Source organism: Orcinus orca, chromosome 20, assembly GCF_937001465.1.
Source record: "Orcinus orca chromosome 20, mOrcOrc1.1, whole genome shotgun sequence".
Classification (NCBI taxonomy): Eukaryota; Metazoa; Chordata; class Mammalia; order Artiodactyla; family Delphinidae; genus Orcinus; species Orcinus orca.
This window is the reverse complement of record NC_064578.1, coordinates 30,896,734-30,915,218: the sequence shown is the minus strand read 5'-3', so window position 1 is coordinate 30,915,218 and position 18,485 is coordinate 30,896,734. Positions and strand designations below refer to the sequence as shown.

Sequence of the window (18,485 nt, the reverse complement as noted above, 5' to 3'; positions counted from 1 at the left end):
CGCATGCTGCAATGAAGATCCCGTGCCGCAACTAAGACTCGACGTAGCCAAAAAAAAAATTAAAAAAAAAAAAATCACTTAACTGTATACTTTAAATGGATGAACTTTATGGTATGTGAAATATATCTCAATATAGCTGTAAGTAATATACAAATGGAAGCAAAGTAAAAAGTAAGGTTTTTTTCCTACCTCTTCCCCTAGCTGCCAATTCCATTTCCCAGAAGGTACCACTTATCAACTTCTTATAGTTCCAAAGATATTTTATTTATATTCAAGCACATTTACATATGTGTTTTTTTGTTTGTTTGTTTTTGTTTTGCGGTACGCGGGCCTCTCACTGCCGTGGCCTCTCCCGTTGCGGAGCACAGGCTCCGGACGCGCAGGCCCAGCGGCCACGGCTCACCGGCCCAGCCGCTCCGCGGCACGCGGGATCCTCCCGGACTGGGGCACGAACCCGTGTTCCCTGCATCGGCAGGCGGACTCCCAACCACTGCGCCACCAGGGAAGCCCTACATATGTGTTTTTTTTAACATCTTTATTGGAGTATAATTGCTTTACAATGGTGTGTTAGTTTCTGCTTTATAACAAAGTGAATCAGTTATACATATACATATGTCCCCATATCTCTTCCCTCTTGCATCTCCCTCCCTCCCACTCTCCCTATCCCACCCCTCTAGGTGGTCACAAAGCACCTAGCTGATCTCCCTTTGCTATGTGGCTGCTTCCCACTAGCTATCTATTTTTACATTTGGTAGTGTATATGTGTATATGTCCATGCCACTCTCTCACTTTGTCCCAGCTTACCCTTCCCCGTCCCCGTCCCCTCAAGTCCATTCTCTGGTAGGTCTGCGTCTTTATTCCCATCTTGCCCCTAGGTTCTTCATGACTTATTCCCATCTTGCCCCTAGTTTCTTCATGACCAATTTTTTTTTTTTTTTACATTCCATATATATGTGTTAGCATACGCTATTTGTTTTTCTCTTTCTGACTTACTTCACTCTGTATGACAGACTCTAGGTCCATCCACCTCACTACAAATAACTCAGTTTCATTTCTTTTTATGGCTAAGTAATATTCCATTGTATACATGTGCCACATCTTCTTTATCCATGCAGTCACTATGGAGAACAGTATGGAGGTTCTTTAAAAAACTAAAAATAGAACTACCATACGACCCAGCAATCCCACTACTGGGCATATACCCTGAGAAAACCATAATTCAAAAAGAGTCATGTACCAAAATGTTCATTACAGCTCTATTTACAATAGCCAGGACATGGAAGCAACGTATATGTTTTTACATAATTTATTGCATAAACTGTTCTTTACCTTATGTTTTCACTTAAAAATGTATTTGGAACACATAGACACAGAGAGGAGAACGCCCTGTTAAGACAGGAGCAGACTGGAGTGATGGGTCTACAAGCCAAGGAATGCCAAGGACTTACCAGTAACCACTGGAAGCTAGGAGACAGGCATGGAACAGATTCTTCCCTGAAGTCTTCATGGGGACTATGGCCCTGCCAACACCTTGGTTTCAGACTTCTAGCCTCTAGAACTCTAAGTACGTTTCTGTTGTTTTAAGCCAAAAATCAAACAAAAATATATCTTAGAGAGCATTCCATATAAGTCATCTTTTAAATAGTGGCATGATATTCAGTTTCATGACCATAAGATCCATAATTTATTGGATGAATTCCCAATTGGATATTTAGGGCATTTCCAATTTTTCCTTTTTAAACAAATAATGAAATAAAAATGTTGTCCAAGATTATTTCTTACATTTGCAAGTACATCTCTGGGATAATGTCTTCAAAGTGAAATTACTGGATTAAAAGACATGTATGTTAAATTTTGATAGAATTGCCAAACTGATCACCACAGCGTTTGTGGGAAATTACCCTCCTGCTAGTAATATGTGAATGTGCCTGTTCCCTATAGCCCTGCTAGCACTATAAATTTTTTGATCTTGTCAATCTGGTAGTTGAAAAATTATATCTCATTGTGTTTTTTATTTGCATTTTTTAATTATGAGCATGTTGAGTATCTTTTCCATGTTTAATACCATCATCAATATAATTACATTCAACAATGTTATATTCACTTCATTAAGTCAGTTGAAGTTTCTTTTGTGTAAATTATTCATAACATTTTTACCCATTTTTCTACACAATATTGTTCTTTTTCTTACTGTTTTTAGGAGCTCTTTATATATTAAGAAAATTAGCAATTTGCTCCATTTTTAGCAAATATTTTTCGATGTTTTTCATTTGTTTTTGATTTTATGATTTTTTTTTTCTTTGGCTATGGAGAAAATTTTATTTTTGTGTAGCAAATTTATTATTATTTCATTTCATACCTCCTGGATTTTGTGTCCTACTTATAGAGGCTATCCCCACTGGAGATTGTAAAAATAATTATTTATTTACTTCTAGTTCATATATGGTTTCATTTTTTACATGTATATATTTGTAGAATCTATTATGCTTTAACGTATGAGTAGGGATCCAATCATTTCTTTTTACTAGATGCCCTTTCATTGCTTCCAACATCATTACTGAATAGCCTACTTCTCTCCATTAATTTAATAAGCCACCTTTGCTGTGCCAACTTCTTGTATGTATTTGGGTCTGTTTCTAGACATTCTGAGCCACACTGCATTTCTGGAATAAACACCTCTTGATCATGGTGTATTTTATATATAGTTAAATGTGGTGGTCAATTCTATTTGGTAACATTTTACTTGGGATTTTTGCTTCAATATTCATGTGGGATTACTTTCTAGTTTTCTTTTGAGTATGTGTGTGCAGTGTTTATTGGGTTTGCAAAACAGTGATATATTCACTTCTTTAAAAGATTATGGAAATTTTCATTCTTTTTACGTCTCTAAAACAGTTTGAATAGCATTAAAATTATCTAGTCTTTGAAGGCCTATGAGAATTCATCTGTAAAACCTTCTGGGTCTAGTGCTTTTTTGGATTAACTCTTTAATAACTGTATTTCTTCCATGGAAATTGATCTTTTAAGCTTTCTATCTCTACTAGGGTTAATTTTGTTAAGCTGTATTTTCTAGAAAATCACCCACTTCATCTAGGTTTTCAAATGTATATGCATAGAATTGTGCAACTTAGATTCCTGACATTTTATCAATAGAATAGCCACTGATTCAGTAGTTAATCTCCAGTTGTCATGTTTTAATCTGTACTTGTGCTTTCTCTCTTTTATAATAATTCGATCTGTTTTGTTGATTTTTTTTCAAAGAAAGATCTTTTTATTTATTTCTACTATTTGGTTTTAAACTCAAGTATTTCTGCTTTTATCCTTGCTGTTTCCTTCTCTCTACTTTCTAGATTTCCTTTTTGTTCCTTTTCTAATTTTTGAGATAGATATTTAATTCATTTATTGTTACACTTTCACTTTGATTCTTATAAATATTTAATCTATTTTAAATAGATTAAATTTTAAAGAGAATTGCATTCTCTTTTTACCTTTGTTTTAATTGTATCTCAAAGACTGACATATAGTGTTTTTAGAATCATTATTTTTAAGAGAAATTGTTCAGTTTCCATTTATATTTCCCTTTAGACTAAAGAATTTTTTGATAATTTAAAATTTTCCAGATGGAGAAGACCTCGTGCCTTTTGATTTTATTGATTTTCAGTCTAATTGCATTGTGATAACATAATGTTGTTAGTTTGCATTATTTTTATTTGAAAGAACTTACTGATGTTTTCTTGGTGACCTCACATGTCAATTTTCATGAATGTTTCTTGTGTATTTGAAAAGAAGAAATATTCTCTTTAATAAGGGTGAAGAGTTCAATATATGTTTATAAGATCTACCTTGGAATTATGTTGTTTAGATTTTCTATATATTTATTTATTTAGCCTATTTGCTTTGTCTTGAACTAAGAATGGATCTTACAAGTCTCTTCTAAATGTATTTCCATATGTTTCTCTTCTGTATTCTGTATGAAGGCTGCTGCTATGTTCTTTGATACATAGTTATGAGTAACTTTTATATCTTCACTGTGAATTATGGCCTTTAGTTATATAAAGTGTCCTTCTTTGTCTCCTTAAGCCCTATTCCCTCCATGAATTTCATCTTGTCAAGATAACAAGTTCACAATCTCTGATTTCTTTATGTGCATTTGCCTGGTTATAATTTTACCTACCCTTTTAATTTTATTACACTTTGTTTTAGGAGAGTCTCTTACAGTATAGAGTTGAATTTCGCCTTGAAGGACAATCTGAAAATCTTTTCTCCTAAGTTAGTTAAGACCATTTACATTTATTGTTACAACTTAAATACTTGATCTTATCTCTGTCCTATTGTTTTATGCTGTGTTTACTATGTGTTTTTCATTCTCTGGGTTTTGTTTTGTTTTTTGCTTTTTAGTTTTAAAAAAAATGTTGGTGATTAGAATGATTTGTGGTTCTTGTTTTAGTATCTTTCCACTAATATCTTTATATAATGCCCATGTTTTCTTTATTTAGGCTTCAACCATCTGATATGTCTGCTTTAAGTGATATCTTTGACTCTCACCTATAATCTATGTGAAACCAAAACGAATTATTCTACTTTCCCATTTCTTTTTCCCTTTTCCCCTCTTAAAAAAAAGGTGTTATATCTACTTTGCCAGAGCATATAATTATTTGCTACATACTATTCTTCCATCTTGTCCCCACCTTTCATTGGTCTAAGATCTATAGTTAAATACAGTCAGTGCTTACCACCAGTCTTTTAAACAGTTTCCTCATTCATCTCTTAGTTGGACAAAAGTGGTCTTCCAGTAGATTCCTCAGGAAGGACTCATTAGTACAATACTCCCTGAATTCTTGTCTAAAATTGTTTTTTTCTATAAACAAGCACATGAAAAGATGTACAACATCATTAGTCACTAGGGAACTACAAATCAAAACCATAATGAGATACCACCTCACACCTCACAAGAATGACTATTAAGAATTTAATATTTTAAATCTTTGCAAGTGTTGCAAGGATGTGGAGAAACTGGAATGCTTGAATGTTGCTAGTGGGAATGTAGGATGGTGCAGTTGTTATGAAAAGCAGTTGGTCAGTTCCTCAAGAAATTAAGTAGAATTGTCACATGACCCAGCAATTGCACTTCTAGATTTATACCCCAAAGAGTTGACAGCAGGTACTCAAACAAATGTTTGTACCAAAATGTTCATAGGAGCAATGTTCACTTAGCCAAAAGGTAGAAACAACCCAAATGTCCACCAATGGATAAATGGACAAATAGTGGTTATTAACACAATGGAATATTATTCAGCCTCGAAAAAGGAACGAAGTACTGATACATGTTACAATGTGGATGAACCTCAACAACACTATGCTAAGTGAAAGAAGCCAGACACAAAAGGTCACATATTGTATGATTCCATTTCCATGAAATACCCAGAATAGGTAAATCCATAGAAACAGAAAGCAGATGAAGGATTGCCAAGGGCTGGGGAGAGGGTAATAGGGTATAAATGCTTAACGTATGCAGGGTTTGTATATCGATGGAAGCGTTTTGAAACTCTAGAGAGGTGGTGGTTGCACAACACTGTGAATGTGTTAAATGCCACTGAATTGTTCACTTTAAAATAGATAATTTTATGTTATGTGAATTTCACCATAATAAAAATTGGTTTTCTATAGCCTTGATATTTGAAGGATAGCAGAGTTGGACTAAAAAAATCCTTGGTTCACACTTCATTTGAGTTATTTGATGAGTATTTCACTACTCTTGCTTTTGTGATTTGCTCTTGCAAAATCTAATGCCAACCAGATTTTGTTTTCTTTATAAGTGACTTTTTTTTTGCCTGGAGGACCAGAGGATATTCTTTCTTTAACTTTAATGCCTCCTTGTTTTGTTAGGATATGTTTCAGAGTTGACTGTTTTGAAACAATTTTCACACATGGTGGACCCTTTCAGTACGTAGATTCAGGTCTTCTTTTATTTCAGGAAAGCTTACTTATGTTTGCCTGTCTATATTGTAGCTATCATTTTCTCACTGATTCTACCTATTTCTTTAATTTCATTTTCTTGGCTCCTTTCATTTCTATCCACTGTCATCCTTAGTCTATTTTCAGTCATATTTATTTTCTCTTAGGTACATTATAATTTAGTCATTTCAAGGTTAATTTTTTTTTCTTCAATTTCTTTCCTAACATCAGTTCCCATTTTATAAGTTCCAGTTTGTCTAGTTTATTTTTATATTCCCGATCTGTTTTTTTTCCTATCTGCAACTGCTTTTTGAATTATATTTAATTCATGTTGGAATACTGTATTACATTTTCTTTTGCATCAGGCCTGGTTTTCTTTATTTCTTCTGGAGTTTTGCATCTACTGAAACATTTTTCTTAAACTTAAAAAAATTGAAATATAACATAAATTCAGAAAGTAAATATCAATAGCTGATCACCATGCTTCACTTTTTTCCCCACCATCTTAATCCACCATCATTAAGAATCTATCACAGGCTAGGGTTTATCACAACACAACTTACCATAAATCATGTCATCCTTTTTGCCATTTGATTAGCGAGTGACCCAGTTTCAAAGTCCCATCATGATGTTCCACTTTCTAGGGCCATTTCTGGTATCTACCCTTAGCCTGGGTTCCCCCAAAGCAGGGTCTGAAACAGGGGCTTGCATGCAGGTACTTTATTTGGGAAATGATCCCAGTGAGAGGAGAGAGGGTCTGGGAGGAGTAAAATAGAAGGAAAAGCCAATGCGAAGTTGTATTATCGGGTTGTTCACTTCTATGAGTGATGGGGCTTATTCTTGCTGGAACCCTATAGAATGCACCTCAGGGTTTTCCATCAGAAGGATGAAAAGGGGGAGTATTGGCTCCTGACTGGCTCCTGACTCCTATTGGCCAACAGTTCCCCTGGGGAGTTAACTTCCTTGGTTGTGAATAAAAGATGGGGAAGGAGAACATGAAGTACGGCCCAAGAAATATTTCATACTATTTTCTAATGGCTTCCACTCTTTCAGTTAAGAAGTCAGCTCTCAGTCTTAGTGTTGTCTTTTGTCTCTGACTTTTAAGATTTTGTCTTTGGTTTTCAACAGTTTTTCTATGATGTGCTTCAAGTAACTTTGTTTATCCAGCTTGAGTATACAGGATTAATTCATTCTTGTAACTGTATAGTCTGGAAAATTCTTAGCTATTATTTGTTGGAATATTGATTCTAATTCTCTTTTTCCTCTATGGGACTTCAGTTATGTGTACAGGCCTACTTAGTTTTTTTTACTGTGCTTTGCAGATTTTTTTTTTAAACGAATTGAAGGTTTGTGGCAACCCTGTATCGAGCAAGTCTACTGGTGCCATTTTCCCAACAACATCTTCTCATTTCATGTCTGTGTCACATTTTGGTAATTTTCATATTTCAAGCTTTTTCATTATTATTATATTTGTTATGATGATCTCTAATCTGTGATCTTTGATGTTACTATTGCAAAAAGATTATGGCTCACCGAAAGCTCAAATGATAGTTAACATTTTTTAGTAATAAGGTCTTTTTAAAAAGGTATGTACATGTTTTTTTTTTAGACATAATGCTATTGCACACTAAATATACTACAGTATACCATAAACATAACTTTTATATGCACTGGGGAATCAAAAAATTTGTGACTCACTTTATTGCGATATTCACTTTATTGTGGTGGTCTGGAATCAAACTTGCAAGTATCTCCAAGGTATGCCTGTATAACTTTCCACACAATCCCAAGTCTATGAACTGCCCCCTATTTTTTTCTTCAGTATTTTCCATTTTTCTTCCCATGCATCCAAATTGATATTTTCTTGATTTTTTTTTTTTTTAGAGTTTCCTCTCTTCAATCGTGTCTGATTTGCTGTTGGATACTGACCTAATGAATTCTTAGTTCATAGATGAAGTTCCTGGATGATGATTCCATTATCTGAATTACTTATGGGTGTTTCACTTGTCTGCTTAGTCTTAGTCTTCGGTCATGTGGTCTTGTCTCCTTACGTGCCTAGTTAATTTTATAAGTGTATCAAGCACTATACATAAAAAACGTAGAAATAATTTGAGCCTGGGGGATTTACTGGGGCTCCTAGTCCTCAGTGGACCCTAAATTGCAACTTTTATTCTTCAAAGCCCTGAGCGTCTGTTGGAAGCTCTATTCAGCTTCTTAGCCTCTTACCCATGCTTTTAGATTGCAGTTGCATCTAGGAGAAAATCAGCTTTCCTGACTGGCTCACCTTCCCAGATTTTGTTCCTGTAATTGTATTTATTTGTTTATTTATGTATTTATTTGGTTGCACCAGATCTTAGTTGCGGCAGGTGGGCTCCTTAGCTGTGGCATGTGAACTCTTAGTTGTGGCATGCATGTGGGATCTAGTTCTCTGACCAGGGATTTAACTGGGGCCCTTGGCATGGGCAGCGCAGAGTCTTATCCACTGTGCCACCAGGGAAGTCCCCTTGTTCCTGTAATTTCTTACAGCCTAAGTAAAATGAGCTTTCCAAGTTGTTCTTAACAAGAAGGGTGATCCAAACTATCAAATTTACAATTACTGGCGTAGAGCTCCATCCTGCTGAAAAGTTTTCTCATTTTTGTTCTCTTATGGAATATGGATGCAGGATTCTATTTTTAATTAAAAGTTGTTTTGGATTTTCCTGGACCAGCCAGGGCAGATAATCATATGGGTGGGGGAGGGGTTTGGGTGGCTTATAAGATTTCTTAGCTCAAGACTGTCCTCTTCTGTTGTTACAGTGAAGTGCAGTTTTTAAAATAAATGACCTTCTATTAATATTGACACCATTTAATGATACTATCTTCTTTCCCTGGGGCCCACAGTTTCAGCTGGTTCCTTCTTTATTTTACTACTATGCCTCCAAGGGAGACTTTCCCCTTCCAAAGTGCCTCCTTCTCTTCCAGAAGAGGTGTTTTTCCAAGGCTGCTACCTCTGGTCCTCTGCATTTCCAAGCCCCTTCCATTCACTTCCCCAGTAGCCAGTACTCTGATCCACCAGGCCACAGACCCATCCTCAGCATTTCCTCACTCAGGGTGGACCATCTCCTGGGAGAAACTTAGGTGATATATTATCTGTGTTCTGCCACCACTAAAATCTTGTCACAGGCTCCTCTCTTATGCTTAACCCTTGCCTTTCTCACCCTCTGGCGTGGGCTTCTGAGCTGATGTTTAATTATGTTCCCCACTTACACATAAAGTGAAGTTTGTAGGATTTTCTGTCTTCTGGTTATGATGTAAGAGTGGGTTATCCCTTGTCCTATTAGAACCCCAAACAACGATAACACTTTTTTTTTTTTTTTTTTGCGGTACGCGGGCCTCTCACTGTTGTGGTCTCTCCCGTTGCAGAGCACAGGATCCGGACGCGCAGGCTCAGCGGCCATGGCTCACGGGCCCAGCCGCTCCGCGGCATGTGGGATGTTCCCGGACCGGGGCACGAACCCGTGTCCCCTGCATCGGCAGGCGGACTCTCAACCACTGCGCCACCAGGGAAGCCCGGTAACACATATTTTTAACATTTAGATAAAACTATTTTTTAGCTAGCCTTTTACTACTGATTTCTAATTTCACTGCATTTTGCTCAGAGAAACAAATTATAAGGTTTTGATTCTTTGCAAATTGAGACTTCCTTTGTGGCTGCGTACACGGTTAATTTTTCTTTGAATGTCCTGCATGCGTTCTATATCCATTTGAGTTTAGTGATCATACGAAGCAAATCTTCTAGACTTTTTCTTATCTTTTGATCTCTCACCCTCTGAGAATTATATTAAAAAACATGTAGTCACTATAGTTCTGTCAGTTCTTGCTTCATGAATTTTGAGGCAATACTGTGAGATACATTTACTCAAGTTCACTACATCTTTGACCACTTGCTCCCTTTACGAGTATAAAATCTTTCTTTGTCCCTTGTTTTCCACCTTGGATTCGATTTTGTCGGATATTAAAACTGTCACCCTACCTTAATGTTTACATATTTAATACATCTATGTCTTGTTTTATAGCTTGTCTTCCCTCTCTTGGTTAGAAAAGTTTCCCCAACCTCTAGGTTGTATTGTAGTCTCTTAAGTCTTCTTCCAAAATTTCTCTTATTTTCCCTATTGTTAATGAGGCCGTGTAAACTGCGACAAAACACATTTACAGAAAATACAGCTTGATTTTAAAGTGATACATTTCCTTAAAATTTCTTAAAAACCGCTTATGCTTCAGCTCCTTACCAGTGATCGCTGAGAGCTTTCTGAGTTTCAGCCTCTGTTACTTCACTGTAAAAAGGTATAAAAGAAGCAAAGACACAAAAATTAGTTTGCTGTTTCTTTCCTTAGTTTCATGATGGCTGACTAAGAGTGCCCCTGTCATATTAAATTAAGAGAAGTCTTAACACAAAGGAACATTTTGGGAAGGTCATAGATGACCTTCCAAATTTGGGAAATTGTCATAGATGCTGGTATCTAAAGAAGTGGTTATAGCACCAAGAAAAGAAGGAAAAAATGTGCTTTACTAATAACTAAAAATGAGTAGGGGGATAGACAGGTGGGAGGAGATGTTGCAGCTGAATATAGGTGTGAAGAGAATAGATGACAGAAATATAAAGATCAAGATGTACATTTGATTTAAAAAGAAAACTGATGATGTTCAATGAACAGAGAGGTGATGCTGTTACAGGGCTGAGAAAGGTGAATCTCAATAAAGAGTGAGAGAGGGCAAAAAGCAGAGGAAAAGTCCAAAGGTATCTACCATTGAAAAGAGGTCATGTTCTAAGTCTGAGGGACCCAGATTTTACTTCAGAAAAACTGAAGGAGAAACAAGGTTTAAACATATTAGTCAATGGTATATGGAAAACGAAAGGGCAAGAACCAAAGGTGTAATGGCATCAGGAACACGGGCCCAATTTCCCAGCAGGTCAGACTGTAAGGTGCAGTCCACTGGTGGTACTTTATTTTGAAATGGAAGTGAAGATTCTATCTTGCAAGATAAAAGAGATTAGGATGAGGAGATGTTTTCTAATTCTGTATTTTCGGTTTTTAAAACACTTGTTTCCATAGCTTTGGTACTTAGCTTTCTGGTTGACCGGCAGGTTGTTTTTGTTCTGAACAAAGGGGACGTAAAGCTGCATTTGCTCCCATTCATGGATCTAATTAGGCATGTTGCCCAAACTATAATAAATCATGGATTTAGTTTTTCTTTGTTAAGGTAGTCAGAGGCCTTCAGGCATGAGTGACTTACTAAAATGTACTCTCATAGTTGGGGATGAATGATCACCCTGGTATTGTCAATCACTCAATACTTTTATATCCCCAAAGCTCTCCCTTGGTTGTTTTGTACTACCCCAAAAATGACATTTTATTCTCGTATTTGTTCACAGACGTGATTCACATTTTGCTATCTAGAGCATAAGGAAATCATTCTAAATTCAGCAATAGTGCCAGTTTGACTAAAAAAAATTATTTTCCATATCCACCGGAATGTTAATCGGATTCTTGTTAGAACATGTGTAAGAAGTGGTTTTCATTGTCACAGCTCTTGATGTCAGATTACTAAAACAACTTATGTTTTGTTGTGGGAGCATGGGTGCACGCAGAACCTCCCCAATCACATGAACGCTCTCAGCCCACACTTCATAATACACAGAAATTATTTGTGTTTTGTGGTAACGACTGAATGGCAGGAACAGCAGAATTTCAACGTGGCTGTTCTTTATTTGATTAAATATATTCTCTATTTATTCTTAAAAAAACTAATTTAAGTTAAACGGCAATAAACCATGATAATTTAGAAAACATGTTGAAACTGAGAGTGAAGAGAAATGTTCTCTACGTAAACCACACTGTAAACCATAAAACTTATTTTTGTCAACTGCTTCTCATGACAGTGGCTAGGAATTTGACATTTCTACTACAGTAGGCAAAAAAACATGTAAAATACACTCTCCCACATACCACATCACATCTCTATTTATATTTCCAAACTAAAAGCATTTCAGCCCCCAAAAGTGCTGAGTGTACTGTGTACGTTTACACCAAGAGCTGTAAGTTCATACAAGCCTTACCTTAAGCTGGTGTATTTGTCTGGCCAGGCCCCCTGCCCAGCGCCAAGCCATACTTAATGGATCAGGCTTAGCTCACCAAGAGAAAACCATTGCTCTTGATCCTAAAAGGTGGGGAACTTTTCAGCGAACTCTGGTCAACACGACACAAAACAAATAACTATTCTCGGGCAGATTATGAAAACCATTTGAAGCATCCAAGACCACTTATCCACTTCAAAACGTGTCAGCAGCTATTCAACTACTTATGAAAATGAGTTTTGTGAAAATTCATGTAGTTTGAGGCCGAGTATTCTAAAACTAGAAAAGGAATCTTAAATAATCTGTTATGGTACACGTGAAAGTGACAGAAACGTGGCTAATTCTCTAACGTTAGCTGAGGTATACATGCTATACAGTTGACTAGATCTCAGAAGATTTATAATAAAAACTTCCCCTTTCCACTTAAAGATCATAAGAAGTCAGCACAATCTGGTCTTCTCCCTGCTGAAAGGGTATTTAGTTTGGGATGTAATGTTTTAAAACAATAATACAAACCTCCTGGGAGAATACCACAATAAATGTCTCAAAAACCACTCAGTTAATCCCAGGGTATAATCCGGCTGTTTTAAATTACTGCAGGGAATATTACGGGCCTTAATGACACTGTAACTGCTTAAAGCCAAAGAAAGCTAGAAAGAGAGGCCAAAAAGATGAGCTCAGAGCCAGCTGAAGTGACAACAAACATGTGGCTGTTTATTAGGATTGGAGAGGTTTAGTCTGCAGATGTTTGTGGTCTCTAGAAGGTTCCAGAGGAATGAGTTGTTATGAAGATTTGCAGAGTTTGATGAGAGCAAGATTCTTCTTGGAGATGGCAGGCCCCAGACAGGGAGGCCCAATGGTAGAGACAGAATTTATAGATTTCTGTGGTCAGATCATACTCTACTGGTTCCACAATGTACATCAACAAATTAATATTGTACGGATGTCATTTCAAAGCCTCCTAAAGACGAGAGTCATTATTGAAGCCATTAGAGCACAGATGGTTCAAACTATATGCAGATATTCATACTTGCATTTTTGCATTATAGCTGCTTTTTTTTTTTTCTGTTGAACTGTAATGAATTGTCTCATAATCTATTCCATCTTCTTGCCATTAGCAGGCTTTGAATGTTCACAAATAGGGGCAAAGAACTCATTTTCCAGAGCTTTAATCACACAAAGAGGGAATGCCTAATTCTCTAAATGAAATGGTCTGTGATCACTGAAGCAGAGATTTAATATATCACGGCAAATTAGGTAGATTTTAATAAATTACTTATCTCCCTGAATACTTTACATATGCTTAAGAAGGAACATAGCCTGTTTGCAAACAGTGAAAACCCACAGCCTATAAAAATCCTTTGAAGAAAATGACAAATAAAAAAGTAAATTAAAAAATGAAATGCATTATATCCTAGACCTCTAGAGACAATTCCTTTGCAGCATTGATTCACAGCTCCATTAAAAATATCAATTAAATCCTTCAGTGAGATTGAGTAAAAGCTAGAAAATTAACTTTCTGAGCTGCTTTTCGATGATCTGGTTATCCAGATACACCCTCGCATTGTACAAGCTTGATGTAAATTTAAAAAATGATAAAAAGATACTCCTTTCAGGTCTAACTAAGCATATCAGAATTTCAGGCATATTTTTAATATTTTCTTTCTATGTCATAAGCTAAGTTTTCAAAGTGTAAATTTCATGTATCTGTCTCTTCTTTACATACACACATTCCTGGATCCCATATTACCATTACAAATACATGGAAACAATACAAATAAGAAGAACTGTACTTTTTAAGAAAGAAAAACAAAAAACTTGCAGTAATTTAATAAGTTGGTGCCAAGTCTCATTCTTTATATTTAATTGATAGAAATGGCATGCATCAAAGAAAATGCACAGAGCTTTAATGTGCATAAAATGGATATTAGCATTTTAAAGAGGAAGATTAACACATTAATCCAAGTAATTTTCATATATTGCTTCTAATAAAATCTTCACAGTGCAAAACTCTTAATGAGGCTAATCATACACATTCCATTTAGTGGGACAATTAGGGATAACGTAAAACTATTTCTTTTTCATAGGTTTTCTAAGATTTATGCTTTTTGCTTATTAAAAATAAAAATGGGAATTGCATTTCAGTTCTTCATAAGAAAATGTTGAAAATGCAAATAGACTTTCTCATGTTATCATGTAGGTATAAATTATTGAGAAGGTGTTGCCCACTGTGGAGAACTTAAGTCCTGAGGGGGTGGCAGTCATGGGAAGGAGGGAATAGAAAAATAAACAAATGGAAAAAGTATACAAAACTTGAACACTTCAAACCCAGGCCTCCTCCCTCCCAGCTTCTCATGAATTATAGATTACATACACCAGAGTAGTTACGAAAATCTCATCTAAGTGCTTTCATGTGAGCATTTACTCAGGAGTAGGAGATGCCTCTGGAGCAGTTTCTTTCAAGCCTCCAAGTCATCTCTGTATTGCTCGTAGACAGACCGTAGGGCATGGAGTGCTTCGACAGTTACCCTGAGCTTGCCAATACCTCCACCATCTGCTCGAGCATCCAAAACTAGGGAGAAGATAGCAGAAAAGTGTTAATATCATTCAACAGATTTTTCTTCAGAGAGCCTAGCTGAAACAGTAGTTGAAAAGATGAAAACAGCTTTACAGAAGTCCAAAGTTCACTGGTATCTCAGAAATCTAAAAATCAAAGCTTGTCATGTGTGTATGAGTGTGTATACACATTTCAGATGCACTGTATGTATGTATACATATTGCTTGTAGAGTTAAAACTAATGATCTAATCCTGAAGTTTACCCAGTGGAAAGGCTATAGGATAATGATTCCCACAGAATCAGAATTTCTTAGTAGGAAATAAAAGTCTAAAAGGGATCAAGATATGACAACGAAGAACTTGTTCTAACATACCGTGTTAACAAATATCAGAATGGCAACTTACTGTAAAGAAATTACATGATCATTATTTGAAATGGTTATTTATATATTTTTAAAGATTTTTTTTGATGTGGACCATTTTTAAAGTCTTTATTGAATTTGTTACAACATTGCTTCTGTTTTGTTTTGGTTTTTTGGCCACAAGGCATGTGGGATCTTAGCTCCCCGACCAGGGATTGAACCTGCACCCTCTGCATTAGAAGGTGAAGTCTTAACCACTGGACCGCCAGGGAAGTCCCCTGGAATGGTTATTTATCTTTCTAAGGAAAACATTCCATTTAAAATAGATTATATGTGAAATTAGAAAAAGTTAAAATGGCAGACCCAGAATCTTAAGGTCTATGGATTGGCTTTGAGGGTCTATGAACTGATGTTGCAAGAAAGTAGATGCAAAATTTTGAGCGTCTGTGGGCTTTTCTGGGAAGGAGGCACAGCTTTAGTGGTCTATCAAAGGCAGACTGTTTGATAATTCTCTGAGCTCAGTGGTGGGGGCCAAATGGGATGCTGATTCAGACCCCAACCTTCTGTGAACAGCGATAACCCACTAGTGACTCCAGGCCAGAATTTTGGACTTTGTAAGTCTTGACAGCACTTATGAGTCTATATAGTTTCCTATGTATTTTCCTCGTGGTTTTCCTTGAACTTTTAATATGTGTGTGTGTTTAATTCCAAGAAAATTTGTAAGGAAACCTTCAAATAAAACTTAGTATACAAAGACTTAGGTGGAGAAATGAGCAGGCAGGGAGATTGCAGGGGAACAAATGGTCCCCAGCGCACTGCCGAGCCTTCACCTCTTCTTTGGAACGCCTCACTTCTATGTCTGGCACAGAGCAACGCATTAAAAACCTAACCTTACCAGCGTTTAATTTTCTGACTCTTTCCCAGAACAAGGCCACAATAGCTGTCTCTATCAGACCAATATGATCATTTGTGGTCTTGCAGAACGAGAAGATGGCTTTTGAAACAGCACTGACTGTAGAAAAGATAAAGAATCTAAAGCACAGATAATTTTGAACATTTCTGTCAGACTCTCTTGGTTCTGGGTGTTTTTAATAGGATTTAGGTTCGTATTTTAATCCTCTCATCTTTTTCTTCTGTGCCTGCCAAAGTTGTGATATGTGTGTGATATGTATAGTTTATAAAATTTCCCAGAATAGGTTTCTAATTTGGTTACTTGGTCTAATTTGGTTAATTATTTGGCTTGATCCTGACTTTTGAGCACTTGACACACATCCAGGACAAGCAGCTTGACATGTGAACCACAGCTGAACTACGGTGTAAGCAGAGTGCCTGGCACTTAAGAGGTGCTCAGTTAAGTGCTCATTTAATGCATGAATAAATGAGTAAACAAACCGTGTACATTTTTCCAGTGATGGATGGCTCTGCTGACTTAAGAAATGAGATTAGGACTCAGCCTCGTTTCTTCATTTATTGTACAGCCCAGGCCATCCCTGATTATTATTTTTAAAAGTCTTGATTTCATAAAGTACAGTACCTTCAGCATGTTCTAAATATGTTATATAAGGATAAGGGGTAGAAATTAGGCATTGTTGGGACTCACACCTGGTGAGGTGAAAATCTAGAAGAGCACTTTTTGTCAGGAATCCCTAACTCCTCCCTGAATCCTGATGAGAAGCAAGTGACCAAAACTACTCAGTTATTTGCAGTGACTATATCACCAGACTGTAACATTGAAGAGAAGCCTTGCAGAACACACTGTAATGATCACTCAGAATAACATGCCTTAGCTGAAATAAGGGTTGACAGCATGAGGCTTCTAGAAACAACATTAAAAAAAATCCAATGGCCACATTTTTGTCCCCCACAACCCCCGCCCCACAATACTAACAAAATGAATAATTCCTTGAGAAACACAATTAATTATTTTTAAATTTCTGTTGATTCAAAGGAAGGCAGAGAAGGAGGGTAAGGGGGGGATGTAGGGAGAAATTCCAGCCTCAACAAAACATCAGCTTGAGGCGCAAAGGATTCAACTAGTGTGTGACTCAACGTCCTTGCAGCCAGCAAAAAGAAGGTTTTAATAAAGAATTTGGATTTCAGCAATTGCTGGTTGTACAGATTGAGCAATACTTCCACCCATACCATCAATACTTTGCTCGATGATGTCTCTCCCTTCCCGAAACATGTCGGCGAGGTCAACGTTAGCAATGCCGATGTCCTCACACTCCAGATCCTGCTCATCCTCTGGAGGGTCACTGACCACAGTGAAGCGAACGCTGAGAAGGGAAAGAACACAGAACATCGCTACAAAGTGAGAAAAAAAAATCACAAATGAAACAAAACTCCTGAATGGGTTTTTATCACAAACTGTGAAATCTCAGTTTCCAATTATTCCAATAAAAAGAAAATTATATAAGTTATTATATGAACGATTAGAATTATTATAGCACACCCAGACTTCACATGAACACTAATTCACTTTTCTAAGCACTGATTATCATTTATCACTAGAATCTGAGAAAATTACTAGGCGAAGAGAAGAACCAGATGTTCACTCTATTATACATTATCTGATCATATTTTGACATGTCTACTTTTAAGGCTAAAAGGATCAAGTGAATAAAGACCAGGGAGGTTAGGGCAGCTTTTTCAACAGAAATGCAACATTTTCTATAGAAATGCACAACTTTGGAGTTTCTACTAAGCAATTTAACCAACTGTGTTCTATATATTCTTAATTATGTTAGCTAAATGTTGTAGCTCTACCCAATAGCTATACGAAATGTTTGTATTAGTTCAGCAATCTTTCAACTTACAATCATAGCATCCAAGTTTTATTTTACTTTTAGACATATAATTGGAGGGTTCTGATGGAACTGATTTGAATTAGTGGCTTGTGTTGAGGCCAAACACACTTGGACTGACCAAATGACAGGAATTTACAGTTAAGTACTCTTTTGATATGTCTTGGCAGCATAGCTTAAACCACGAATGCTTGTAAACGACCATTTTAACCATTTTCAAAATCTATCCATCCCAAATCAGAAACAAAACAAGAAACTTGTTTCTTAGATAACACTGTTAGGTAAAAACCTAAGTCTCTGGGATGTCATGCCTTGAAAAATATGCACGATTAAAATCCTTTCCAAATGTTTACAGGTAAACATGACAATATTTTAAAATAATTTGCTAAAAGTATTCAACATTTCATTTCTTTACTAAGTCCCTGTTTTTCCATAGCAATAAATTCTGATCAGGAAATAGAAAGATGGATATTTTATATGATGCATAAAATAGATAAATTAAGATTAAGTGGTTTAAGGGCATCCGTTCTGGGTTCAAATTTCTGCTTTCCTATTAATTAGCTGTGTGACCTTGTACACATTACTTAACCTCTCTGATCTCAGTTTCCCTATCTGTAGAATAGTAATGGTTCACTGGGCTCTTGTGAGGATTGGATGAGATGATACATATAAATGGTGCCTGGAACACATTA

At 36.4% G+C, this 18,485-nt stretch overlaps 1 protein-coding gene across 3 annotated transcripts in view; it reads right to left on the bottom strand.

The window, feature by feature from the left end:
• Positions 1–12,758: 12,758 nt before the first annotated feature.
• The window catches only part of RPGRIP1L (RPGRIP1 like), a 98,874-nt gene continuing 93,147 nt past the window's right edge, over positions 12,759–18,485 (bottom strand). For all 3 annotated transcript variants that reach the window (XM_004264899.4, XM_033418964.2, XM_049702732.1), the window contains 2 exons: positions 17,132–17,265; positions 12,759–14,642 (listed from right to left, as the gene is read on the bottom strand). In XM_004264899.4, coding sequence (XP_004264947.1) covers positions 14,530–14,642; positions 17,132–17,265 — 247 coding nt within the window. In that variant the 3' untranslated portion in view covers positions 12,759–14,529. The remainder of the gene's footprint in view (positions 14,643–17,131; positions 17,266–18,485) is intronic.